General features: G+C 61.8%; 2 protein-coding genes across 3 annotated transcripts; both read right to left on the reverse strand.

Annotated features, from left to right (window-relative positions):
- Positions 1-63: 63 nt before the first annotated feature.
- Positions 64-5,709, reverse strand: SLC23A3 (solute carrier family 23 member 3). 2 transcript variants are annotated; one of them, XM_075153024.1, is made up of 12 exons: positions 4,679-5,709; positions 4,250-4,410; positions 3,632-3,726; positions 3,228-3,301; positions 2,727-2,908; positions 2,454-2,577; positions 1,952-2,099; positions 1,618-1,871; positions 1,311-1,416; positions 1,068-1,235; positions 776-871; positions 64-587 (listed from the first exon to the last, which is right to left on the reverse strand). In XM_075153024.1, the coding sequence occupies exons 1-12, from the start codon at positions 4,784-4,786 to the stop codon at positions 241-243; spliced, it is 1,863 nt and encodes a 620-aa protein (XP_075009125.1). In that variant the 5' UTR covers positions 4,787-5,709; the 3' UTR covers positions 64-240. The 2 variants fall into 2 exon arrangements, with proteins under 2 accessions (XP_075009125.1, XP_075009126.1); XM_075153025.1 differs by lacking the exon at positions 2,454-2,577 and having other exon boundaries at positions 274-587; positions 1,618-2,099.
- Positions 5,710-5,869: 160 nt separating this feature from the next.
- Positions 5,870-12,640, reverse strand: CNPPD1 (cyclin Pas1/PHO80 domain containing 1). Its single transcript, XM_075153029.1, has 8 exons — positions 12,338-12,640; positions 11,972-12,074; positions 9,351-9,432; positions 8,633-8,753; positions 8,409-8,537; positions 8,171-8,232; positions 7,816-7,933; positions 5,870-7,398 (listed from the first exon to the last, which is right to left on the reverse strand). The coding sequence occupies exons 1-8, from the start codon at positions 12,404-12,406 to the stop codon at positions 6,766-6,768; spliced, it is 1,317 nt and encodes a 438-aa protein (XP_075009130.1). The 5' UTR covers positions 12,407-12,640; the 3' UTR covers positions 5,870-6,765.
- Positions 12,641-12,676: the final 36 nt, after the last annotated feature.

A 12,676-nucleotide genomic window follows, 5' to 3' on the forward strand; every position in this document is an offset into this window, starting at 1 on the left:
GGAGGTGGGCTGGCATGTCCCAGGCAAATCCTGGCTGGAAAGGAAACCCCTGGAAAGGGCAAAGGTGGTTGAATGTTTTTATAGCTCGCTTCCAAGCAGGGAAATGAGATTTGTGCTGGGAGTGTGGAAGCACAGGTCCTTCCAGTCCATGTGGGCTTCAGAAACGAGGAGCAAAGTGGCTCGCAAGCTGCCCTGGGGGCACAGCCCTGGTCCCCCATGAGGTGTCCCTGCGCTGCAGGGTCAGGCCACAGTGTGCCATGCTGGCACCTCCGTCTCACTCAGCCTCCTGGCTGGCTGCAGTTCCCCCGAGCTGGCTTTGGGGAGCAGGTGCGTCCCTTCCCCTGGTGCAGCGGTCCCCTCCTCGGCGGCATGGCAGCCCTCCTCCTCTTCCTCCTCCTCCTCCTCGGTCCCCGGGCAGAGGAAGCAGCAGGGGAAGGCTTTGCAGGAGGATGGCAGCAGCCTCCTCAGCCCAGCAGGGAGCCCATACGGCTGGCTGGCTTCACCCCTCTCTCCATAGGGCTGGCGAGCGCCTTCCCCAGCTTTCTGTGGCGCCAGCTCGGAGAGCAGCCCTCGCTCCTCCGGGGTTCCTGCAACCAGGGCGGTGGGCAGTGAGATGGGAGCCCCTTCCTCCGGCTGCACCCTCCCGGCCCACACCAGCCCCGGGACGCGCAGCAGGGCTGCCTGGATGCAGAGCTGGTGGTTCAGGGACGGTCCCATGGCCAGATCCAGCCCTCAGACCAGGGGCTCATGCAGACATGCTGTAGCATCCCCTCACCTGAGACCGTGTTCTCCAGGAAAAATGACAAGAAACCAGTTAAGAAGACAGGCACCATGAGCAGGGAGAGGAAGAGGAGGTCCAGGGGCACCCAGCCTGCAGGGACAGCACCAGAATCACCTGGGATATCCCAACCCAGCAGCAGGGAAGGGGCAGGAGCTGCTGCAGCAAATCCAGGGGTTGGAGAGGGAGCTGCCTGCTGCCGTGAGCCGCCCCAGCCTCCCAGGACATTGGGAGGTCACCATGCCTCGAGGCTCGAGTCTTTGCCTTGCCCAGGGAACGTCCCCACTACCTGTGGCCAGGTGAGCTGGAGCTGTGCCGAGCCACCGTGGCACCAGCAGTGCCATGAACATGGCAAAGCCAACGATGAAGATGTTCCTCCCCGAGTCGATGTCCGCATACTGGAAGTAGGAGATCCCCGTGCCTACGGCCACAGCGTAGGTGACGCAGAGCACCCCCCCTGCAAGGGACAGGAGTCAGGCAGTGCCAGGCAGGCTGCGGGCAGTGCAGTGCAGGGGAGGGGCAGGGTACCCACCGTGAACTGCCAACGGGATGCGGGTGAGGAGCCCTGCCAGCCTCGGGGACATGCCCAGCACCACACACACCAGCGCGCTTACTTGCACCGAGGGGCGAGAGCCAGCCTGGCAGAAAGGAGGACAGGAAAGTGTGGATGGGGAGTGTCACCCCCCACTGTGTACCCCCATCCTGCTACACGGACCTGCCTTTCACCCCCAGCGCTGGCTCAGTGACAGCCCATGTGCCACGGGTGCCCCACACCTACTGCTCCATTGCTTCCCCCTCCCCATCCCTTGCCAACCTTCCTCTCCCCACCCTGGGCGTACCTGCGTGAGGCCGGTGGCACAGGCGTTGGCGATGCTGGCAGCCGTGCCCCCCGGGGTGCCCAGCAGCCCTGCCAGGAGGCTGCCCAGCCCTTCCGTGCAGAGTCCCCGGTTGCAGGCGTGGGAGGGCAGCGGGGGGGCTCGCAGCAGCCTCCCACACAGCACGTAGCAGCCCACCGAGTTCATGCTGCAACCGATGGCCATGGCGATGCCCACTGCCAGCGCCCGGCGGGTGAGCAGTGGCCACCCCCACTCGCCTGCAGTGGAGGGAGAGGGGACGGGTGACAGGGGCTCTTGCTGAGGGCGGATGGCTGCACCCAGCCCTGCCGCCCCACACCTGCATAAGGGACGCGGAGCCAAGGAGCATGGAAGGTGCTGTTGCTCCAGGACAGCTGTGCCATGGCCAGGTCCAGCGATTCCCAGGGGATGCGGAGATGGCTGAGGATGGCACAAACAATGCAGACACCAACAAATGGGAGCAGTACCTGCAAGGCAGCAAGGGGAACCTCAGCAGGGAATTCTCCTCCCCTGGCCAGCACCCTGCTTGCTGTGCCCCAAACAACAGGCCCTTGCCCTTCACCTCTCTCAAGGAGCCATGCCACATCTCCCCTTACCCCCGCAGGGAGCATCCCAGGCTCTGCTGCTCCAACACCCTTGAGCACACGTCCTCTGGGCTTCCCCAGCACCCACACCCCAGGAGCTGCACCAGGACTTCCCCCTGCCTCTGCTCCCAGCACCCAGCTCTGCTCCAGGGTCCCACCTAATGCCGCACCAAAGAGCCAGGCTCAGAGAGAAGCCCGGGCGCAGCAGAGGGTGCAGGGGCAGATAAGCCACGGTACCGAGAACGTGCGCAGGGTGGGGACAAATGGCTCCATGGAGCCCCCCCGAGCCTGGGGCCAGGCGCAGAAGGGCAGGCGGCAGGACCCCAGGTGCTGGGAGAAGGTGACAGCGAGGAGCATGAGCCTAGGAAAGGGAGCACAGGTCACCACGCAGCATCGCGGCGAGGGGGCCCCAAATGCATGCCATGCACCACGGGGATGCCCCGTTCCTGTCCCCATGCTGAAGGGAGGCCCCGGGGGCTGCACACCGTCATGGCCCCCGGGCTCACGTACAGCAGCGCTACCCCCCAGTTAGTGGAGCAGAAGAAAGCAGCCTCCTTGTATGCGGACAGCCCGATGATGGAGAGGCTCGGGGCCAGGACCATGGGCCCGCAGTGCCGCGCTGCCCACCCACACATGCCGGACATTCCCAGTGCCAGCTGAACCAGCCCAGAGATCAACACGGCTCCAGAGACCTGTGGGAGGAAAGGATGGGACCCATGGGGCAAGATACATGGAGAGCAGCCCAAGATCCCCACCTTGGCCACACTCCCACCACCTCAGTAGCATCACCCATTCCCCGTGCTCCAATTGTGCTCCGCTCACCCCAAGCCCGGGAGAACATATGCACCATGACCTCCATTGCCTTTGCACATCCCCTTGTGTCCCCCCTTATTCGTGGCAATCCCCAGGAGGGCTGGAAAAGGGACTGGGGGAGCAGGGATGCAGGTGACAACCGGGGTGCTGGTGGAGCAGGAGGACGGGGACCCCCCAGCCCAGCGCAGGAGCACCCACCTCTCGCAGCGAGGCAGTCCAGCTCCCTGCGACGGCACAGTGTGGTGCAGGGCACGTGCTGGCCACGGCCGTGCCTGGAAGGGAATTTTGGAGAGATGCGATGTGTGTGTACGCCGGGCTCCTGGAGCCGGGTCCAAGAACGTGCAGCATAGAGGCTGCTGGCTGGAGAAGAGCCAGCGTGCCAGCATCCCCATAAGCCCTGACCCTGGGGAGGCGACCAGATGCATTGCAGGTGCGTTCAGGGGTGAGTAGGGCACCGTGCACCATCACCAGAGGGGCCAGCGGGGAGGACCCCTTGCTACCCCTCATCCCTACCTCGCGCACTGGGCACCTTGTCACTGCCGTTCCCCTGGCACCAGCATGGCCCGGGCCCCGCAAGACGCAGGCTCCAGGGCTGTGCTCACCGTTTCTGTCTGTGCTGGCACCGAGGGACAGGTGGGAGCTCAGCACCATGGCAGGGACCAGGTACTCGAAGGATGGGATTTGAACCAGCGGCAGCCTGGGGAAGGGGACAGCAAGGGCACATTAGGGAGGAAAGAGGGGACAGGGCTGCTCCCAAAGCCCTGGCTGCCAGAGGAGCAAGGGATGGGAAGGGAAGGAGAACTCCAAAGCGGCACGAGGTCACCCCATATCCCAAACATGCCCTAGCACATCCCAAGCGGCAGCACACAGGATGCACGCAGAGGTCAGGGGCTTTGCCAAAGCACACACCCAGCCCCTGCGTGGGGAGCGCAGGCACCGGGTGGTCTGGAGGAGCTGCCTATGATGCTGGAGCAAGACAGCGAGGAGCTAGAGGGAAAGCACAGCAGTTTTGCTAGAGGGACGTGTGAGAGAGAAGGGTGCAATGATGGCAGGGAGGGGACAGCTGTGCAGAAATGCAGGGCAAGGGGTTGTCCTCATGCCCCTTCCCACCTCCAGCAAAGTCTGTCTTCCCACAGCCTAGGAGGGGGCAGAGACATGCCCTGCCATGGCGTCACCCTCCTCCTGGCAACAGCTGCATCCCCCTCGTCCCCCTCGCTCACCGGCTCCCCAGGGTGGTCTGCAGCACCGTGGAGATGCCACAGGCAAACAGGCTGCGTGCCAGCAGCTCACTGGTGGCCTGGGCGTGGGGCGGCTCCTCGGGCAGGGTGGGCAGCAGGAGGAGGTGGAAGATGCAGAGCAAGGAGGCCTGCACGGCCAGGTGCTGTGCAGGGAAGAGAGGGGGTGGTCGCAACTCCCTGCGGCACCCAGAGCTGTAGCCCCCTGTGCCCAGCCCCCCTGAGTAGATGCATGCTCACTGACACCCCCCAGGCAGCACCCACCGCTGCCCACTCCCCTCCCAGCACACCTCGGCCAGAGCCCCATGCACCCTTTGCCTGGCAGGATGCAGCCCCTGCCCTGTCACCTGTGAGGATCCCAGCCCTCTCCCCATCACCCCATCTCTCTGGCTGCTCACCGTGGTACCCCCTCACCTGAAGGGCTAAGCAACAGCTCAGCATCCAGGAGCACATCCTCTGTGGGGAGCAGAATGTGAGCACGGGGCTCCTAGCACCAGGCGCTCCGCGGTGGCCCCCATTCATGCTGCTGCCTCCCCGCACGACTCCCAGCTTGCGGTGCAGAGGGGGTGGGTGGTCTCCAACCCCCCCAAGGGCTCCTCACAGCCCTTGCACGGCTGAACTTCCACCTTCTGCAGGAGCTGCCCCAGGGTTAGCCATTAACTTGAGTTGGTGAGTAACCTGCCCTTGTGGCCAGGAATGCAAGTGTCACCCCTGGGTTGTCACCACAAGAGCCAGGTGGCAGCCACCCATGGCCAGGACACCAGACACTGTTACTGTGCCAACTGCCCAGGTCCCATCACTGCCTCTTGTGGTACACGGGGCAGGGACTGGGTGGGCCACAGCACAGACACCTCTTCCTTCATGTGCTTGGAGCATCCCCACCAACAGCATCCTCCAGCTCCAGCGTGCCCTGCCCGTGCTTGTTCCTCCCCAGCACGGCATCTCCCTGCCCTCTGGTCCAGCCCTTCCTTGCCATCAGGCCCTGAGGAGCGCGCCAAAAGCTGCACAGCCCCCCCAGATCCTGCCATTCCCCTCTGTGGGCACTGTGTCCACGCCAGGAGGGTCTCTGATGGGGGTCCACCACGTCCCCCATGCTCCTAGGAGGAGGGCACCGAATCCTGCTGCTGGACAAGGATGCCAGGGACAGGAGCTGCCCGCTTGGCTGGGAAGGCTCCCAAGGGAGCACAGGCAGGGGATGCTCGTGTTTTTGTCACAGGGCCGAGGTGGCTGTGCTAGCGACCACAACGGCGACCCTGCCAAGCCCTTGCCGCTCGGGGCTCACTCATTAACTGGATAGACTTTGGAGAGCAAAGAGCAATGGAGACCACGCATTCCCCACGTTCCCAAGGATGGGGAACCTCCTCTCTCCTGCTGCCCCTGCCTTCCCCAGGCACCAGACCCGACGTCTCTCCCGTTCCCTGTCACCAGAGAGCCTGGTCCCTCTTGAGCCCTGCAGGAGAGGCCTCACTGCTCCTGGGCTCACTTGCCAACACCTAGGATCTGCCTTGCACCCTGGCTCAGAGAACAAGCGCAACTGCATCGATGGGGCTCCGCTGTGGGGCACCCGTGCTGCCAGCACGGAGCGGCTCAGCAGGACAAGGCAGGTGCACAGCAAGAACTACTTTTATTGGAAGAGATTTGCATCTACAAAAGAGTGAAAAACAGGTGTAAAATCCACAGTAAAAAGAAGGGGCACGATGAGCTGGGCTGGTCAGCAAGACAAGGTGCCTTCTCCCCGCCCCGAGGAGCAGTCAGGCACCGTTTGCTCACAGCCACAGACAGCTGGGGTTTGGGATGGGGTCACAGAGCACCCCAGTTTCAAAGCACCCAACACAAGCAAGATAAGGAAGCTCAGCCTTAACCACACCTCACCACCTCCAAGCCCAGCAGAGCACAGTCTTTCCCTGGGGCACAGCCACACTGGGATCCCCCCTTGGTGTGACCCTTGCGCCTCCTGAGAAATAGCCTGGCAGCCCCCAAGGGGAATTGCTGCTATGGCCAGCCAGCTTGGGCTGCTCGCTCTCCCTTCCTTCTACCTCCTCTCCCCTCACCCAGGCACCCCACCTCCTCCCAGAGCACCCCACCCCCCCACTGGGGTCACTGCCCCAGCCCCTCCACCCCGCACACACAGCCCCAGCATCCTACATCCCACACACCACCTCTGCCCAGCACCACCAAGGACCACCCACTCACTGTAAGAAGAGCTGCAACACCCCCCTTGCCCTAGCACCCCAGCCCAAGGGCACCCCATTTCTACCCTCCAGTTAGTAGGTTCCCATCCCAGCACCCCAACAGCAAGCCAACTCTGCCCCAACCTGTCCCAGCAGCCCCCAAAGTGAAGGACACCCCTGCCCTGGGTGGGGGGACACAAATGCTGGTTTGGAAGCAACACAAAGGCCTCCAGCCCCGCACAGCCCCAGGGATCAGGGGTCCCAGAAGTGCAAGGAAGTGAGTTGTGCCACACTAGGAGGGAAGGGGAAAGGGGCTGCTGCCCCGCACTCCTAGCTGGGAAAAATGAAGCTCTTGATTCTGCTGAGATCCATGGCAGTGTGCAAGGAACACTGCCTCAGCCCCAGGGGGTCCAGCCAATCCTTGCGGTTAGGGGCTGCATCCCATGTGGGGCCCGCACCGGCTGAGCAGGCATGGCAGTGGAGCGCCGGAGGAATCGGGAGCACGGCGAGTCCAAAGGGGCCAGGCTGGCCGGGGGCTGCAGCAGGGGCAGTACGGTTAGATCTCTCACAGGCGGTGGGTACTCTCCGGAAGGGGCCTTGCGGGGGGCTCCTGTGTTGGGGTAGATCAGGCGCCTTCGGGTAAGACAGAGCCGTCATCACGCTGCCCCACAGGTAGAGCGCAGTTGCCGTGACACCCCCGCGACGCGGCTCCTCGGTTGTCTCGTTCTCCCCCAGGCAACTGGTGCTGCTGGCTGGAGAGACGTCAGGCAGCTCGGGCTGGGGCTGGTCAGGGGCTGGGGCTGGCTGGGCATCCAGCCGGCAGCTGCCCTTCTCCGGGAACAGCGCAGGCCGGGGGGCTGCAGGGCTGAGGCTCCTCATGCACACGGACCGGTGCACCACAGTGACGGAGGCGAAGATGGCGGCAAAGCCGGTCAGGTACACCACGCCCAGGAGGCAGGCCAGCTGCAGAGAAGCCAACGGTCAGCCAGACCCCCCAGCAGCCCCCCAGAGCCAGCTGTGACCCAGCTTGGCCACGCATCGACCCAGCAGCCGTGATGGCAAACGGCATGAACAGCACTGGGGCCGGATGCCAGGGCACAGGCAGCCACGCTAACAGCAGGTGGCACACAGCCTGTTCAAAGCAGGGCCTAAATACCACAAACCAAAATGCCCCAGCTAAAACCTAACAGTCCCTGTTTAAATTCCCAGCCGGTTCCCTCCATGCCACCACCATGACCTTGCATTATGACTTGTGGGGCTACAGCCCAGCACAGACAATAAACCAAGCTGCTGCTCCCGGTGGAAAAGAGGGTCCTGCTCCAAACCCATGGCCTGCTGGGCCCCACATTCTTGCAGGTAGCTGCTGCCCCATGCCCTTACCTTCACCACTTGCTGGTAGAACTGGCCCAGCACGTGCTGCCACACGGACTGCTCCATGAGGACACACAGATCCGTGTAGGTGAACCAGCCACGCCACATGCCCTGCTTTTCTGCCACACTGCAGGAAAAAAAGGGAATGGTGGATGTGGCATGGACCTTCTCCATGAAAGAAGCTTCAGCCCAGGCAGGCTTGGAGAAGACCCTGCCCAAGGCCTATGGAAGGGAGCTGCAGAGCCTAGGGGAGGCTTATGGGTACCCCAACCTCTTATTTCACTGCAGCAGGGCTAGCTCTGAGCAGGGGCAGAGCCAGGGCTGCAGGGTGGACGAAAGGCTCACCCCCACCCCACAGACCTACCGTCCTTCCAGCCAGCTCAGCACTTCAAACAGCTCCCGGGGGTCTGTGTAGAGACTCCAGTCCTGTGGGGACAGCGGTGAAAGGTCAGCACAGTCAGGGCAGGCCACCCAGCACCCAGACGCATCCTTCTCCATTCCTTCATGGGAATACGTTGGGGAAAAGCAGAAATCCAGACTCCCCTTTTGCCTCCTTTCCCCCGCTCTGTGAAATAGTTGGCCGCAGTGACAGTCCCACTTACAATGGCGCTTAGGAAGTTCATCTCCAGTGTGTTCATGGTCTGGACGTCCACCTTCCCTGCTGCTCCCCACTCGTCGTTGAACACCTCCTCCTCCTCACCCTCATCATACAGGTACTTACTAGCAACCATCTAAAAGCAGCACAAAGGACAGGATCTCAGTCCCCCCTGCACTCCTCCAGGCCTCCCTCCAACCCAGTGACCCCCCCCCAGGCCACACCGCTCACCATGGAGATCAGGAAGAGGTCTGAAGATGAGATCTGTTGGAGGTATTCGGGGTTCCGGTGCCGGAGTCTCTCAATGTAAACCAGTGCCAGCATCATGGAGCAGGGCGAGATGCAAGCTTCCCTGCGGGACAAGGCAAGAGCCAACCCAAAGGTTATTTGCGTGCTACAAACACAGCAGTCTCCACGGCACAACTTGGCTGCTCCCTCCCCATGTGGGCAGTGGGGAGGTTCAGTAAATAGACAGTTAGATACCTCCCAGCCTTGCTAGCTCTGTGCCGGCTGTCCTGAGCTGCAGCAAGAGAAAGCGCAGGGGATGCAGGATGGAGAGCACAAAGCCCTGGCTCCTGTTCCTGGGCACAGCCAGCTCCAAACTGGGCAGCCCTGCCTGCAGCCAGGCACCGCTGCACGGGCTTGGCTGCCGAGAGCAGAGCCAGGGTTCAGACCTGGCTGCCCTGGGAGCTGCAGATCCAGCCCGTACAGACTCCAGTAACAAGAGCACCCCTGCACCCCAGAGAGCAAGACCAACCTGAAGCGGGCCTGGCTGTGTCAGGAAGCCACTGTGCCTGCTGGTCTTGCCATGCACCCCCAGCTCCTCTTTGACACTAACCAGGCCTAAGCACAAAGGCAGTGCTGGCCCAGGGGACAGCCGTGAGTCATAGGCGAGACCAGAGTTCCCAGATTTGACACAGGACGTGAAAGGACAAGTTTTGCTTCTTACCGAGATACATGAGACACGTATTTCTTCTGCAGTCTGCGGATAGGGCTGGGAGCCACTTTCTGCAGTAACTCCACAGCAATATCTAGGACAGAAAAGCAGCAAAAGGGGTTAGCCCCACATGGCACAGTCCATCCCCACCCTTCCCTTTTTCCCCACAAGCCCATTGAGTCTTGGTGCTTGCTCAGCCCCTCAAGTTTAATTTAAACTATCAAGGCAGGACAGGCCTTATCAGAAGTCAGGGATGAACGAGGAACAAACGAACAGGCAGGACAGCCAGACCAAAGCAGGAAGAGGATGTGAGTGTCCAAGGCCCGCGGCAGTGCCAAATCCAGATTAGTATGTCTGCGTCACGGGGAGTTACCAGCAGTCAGCTGCACAGAGAGGCTAATACCCTCCCCTCACCCCACAAGACCTCAGGCAGCCCTTTCAGAGGCTTTCTAGGACCTGACGTCAACACCAGGTCTTTCCAGTCCTTTGCTCCTCTCCAACCAGCATCCTCCTCCTCATGAGCTGGTCAGCACTGACCCAGCTTCCTCCCCACCGCAGGCCTAGTGCCCCTGAGATGATGATGGACAACTTATTCATGTGAACAGGAGCCTGAAGGCACGAACAGGGCATGGGAGCAGCAACACGGGATAACTGCAGCTCCTCATCTCAGCCCATTTCCCTGCCACCCACGGACGTGCCTCAGCGTTCAAGCACTGAAAAGGCCGGAGACTGACGGATGGTGGCAGATGGCTTCAGCAGCTCCCGCCTCGCTTCTCAACACGTTAGGACCAGCTGGGAGCATCCCAAACAGCACTACAGTCTGGTGCTTGGCCAGAAGTGTCTGACAGGCAACTCCAGCTCCCTTTTGCTGCTGAGACCTTGGCTGACAGAGTCGAGAGCAGAGCTCGTCCCAGCAACCTTGCATTTCCAGCTCCCAGAGGGAGCACCACCACACAACCTCTTCTCTCCACATCCCTCCTTTCCAAGTCTCTCCAGCAACTAAGAGAACGGCTGCAGTCCCATGGGAATTATTTGCCTGACAGCAGTCACCAAGCTCAGAAACACACTGCTCTAAGGGACCTCCTCCGGTCATTCAAGCCACACCACTGCTAGGATCCACAGGCAGGCAGAGGCAGCTCCAGCTCCAGCTTCTGGCCACCCTGCCAATGCAGAGACAGCAGCAGGGCTCTGGGGGATAGAAAGTACATGAGGATCCCCCCCAGGCCTCGTTCCAACACCAAACTTAATCCTTCAGCCCACAGATCCAACCCATGACAACGTGTCCCTCCCTAGACCACACGGTGAGCAGCTGATCACTGTCCCCATGTCACAGCCACAGCACACTAAGGGTGGTTATGGTTCTTCCTTTCCAGAAGGAACAAACTCACTTTTCAACCTCTTTCTCCTCAGCCAGCCCCACACTGCCTCCTGCAACTGCCCCCCAATGCCAAAGACCTTTTCCAGCTCCTGCTACTCTGGACTCTCCCCACAATTGCCACCATCTCATCCAAAGAGCAGTGCCATAAACTTGCCATGTAGCAATGGCACAGCTGTACCAAGACAGATACCATAGCCCTAGGTCCCGTTTTTTGACAGCAGCTGATAGCAGCTGGCAAAGGCAGGCTGTAAGAGCAGATAAGCTCGCAGTGATATTCTCTGCGCATCGCTCCCGCCCCCAGCTGCTGGAGCCGAGGCATTTCCTGGGTGCGAGGCAGTCTTTATAGTTAATAGCCCTCAGCAGAGTCTTCTTCCATGAATGTGCCCTTTGAACTTTCAAAACTGGTGGCGTCCTGTGGAACAGTCCCACCTCACACCCGGGCGTGACACCAGCCCTAAAGACAAGCCACGTGCCTTCCTCGCACCGCCTGTGTCAGAACTCGTGACTCCCAGCAGCGCCCAGGCAGCTGGCTACCCTGCCTGGCCCTGCTCCGTCACCGTGCGCCCAGCATCCCCCTCCTCGCTGAGGTAGGTGACTTCAGCCTCTTTGTGACTTCAGACTGTTTCCCCAAAACTATCACAAGAGTTTTGAATGCAAGCATGCTTCCCCACCCGCTCAATGCCCCCTGCAAGCTGTGTGAGCATGCAGCTAATGGAACCACTAATGCGACCCTGCTGTGAAGGCCCTCCAGCAAACTGCCACTTGCCCTTGACCACTCCTCTCTGCCATCAACCAGCTGCGTCCTTCTGCTCCCCCCAAACACTGCTGAATCAACAGGAAAAAAGGGATGTGATCCAGACAAACACACAGCAGGAACTTGTCCCCTTGCTGCTCACAACTAGAAGTTAAACAAACTCCCCGGTACCTTGCAGAGCACAAGAAGTTGTCCAAGACACCTCTCATCAGGGACAGGGACACAGATTTCGCTGCCAAGGAATTTGCAAGCAACTTAAAGGAATCTGCACACCAACAAGATGCCAAAAATGCAGCAGTGGGCCAGACAGGGCAATAAAACAGAGAGCAGGAGCCATGAGGCTCTGGCACCCTGCCCGCTGTGCGCAGCACAGCGAGGAAGGCTGAGCAGGGGTGGGATTTGGCGCTGGGGAGGGAGCGGGTGACTTGTTGGTCTCAGCCCCTGGGCTACTTCCAACCCCCTTGACTCAGCATTCCCGTCTGGGGACACTCAGCAACCCACCTGCCACGGGGCTGGAGAGATTATCCAGGCTGCAGTCTTTGTCCCAGCCATAATAGAGCCGCTTCCGCACCCTCTCGCTCAGCTGCTGGTGCCTGGGCAGGAACTGCAGGCGGACAGGGGGAATGTGAGAAAAGCCCTGAGCGTTCCCCATACTGGGCTCTCCACCTCAATCCAGCTTAGCGATACGAGGGCCCCGGCACGGCCCCCAAGAGCTCAGCCAGGGGCCCGGGTGTGCGGTCACACGGGGCTTTTCGAGGCCAGGGTTTAAGGAGGGAACGCCCCAGGGGCCTGCGGAGGTGCGGGGCTGGGGACAGATTGGGCCGGTGACACCGGGCACCACCAGGGGTGTCCCGGGAGAGCACTCACCGTGAACTCCTGGAAGCCGCTGAGGGAGAAGGTGCCCTCCTCGTCCAGCAGCAGCCCGTCCAGCTCCATCCCGCCCGCCCCCGGGGCAGGGGCTGCCGGGTCCCCTCCGGGGGTGCGGGCCGGCTCTGAGGCCGGGTCCCCTCCGGTTGTCGACGGTGCCGGGCCCGCTTCGAGGGCGTAGGGCCTGTCCCCTCCGGGGTGCCGGGCCGGGGCCGGGGCCGGTGACCGGAACAGAGGCCGAGGAGCCGCTGCTAGGCCGAGTCCCGCCGCCGGCCTTCCTCTTCCGGTGCAGGGGGCGTGGTCTGAGGCGCGCCTGCGCAGAGCGCCCCGCCACTCCCG

This window comes from Calonectris borealis, chromosome 6 (assembly GCF_964195595.1).
Source record: "Calonectris borealis chromosome 6, bCalBor7.hap1.2, whole genome shotgun sequence".
NCBI classification, from domain to species: Eukaryota; Metazoa; Chordata; class Aves; order Procellariiformes; family Procellariidae; genus Calonectris; species Calonectris borealis.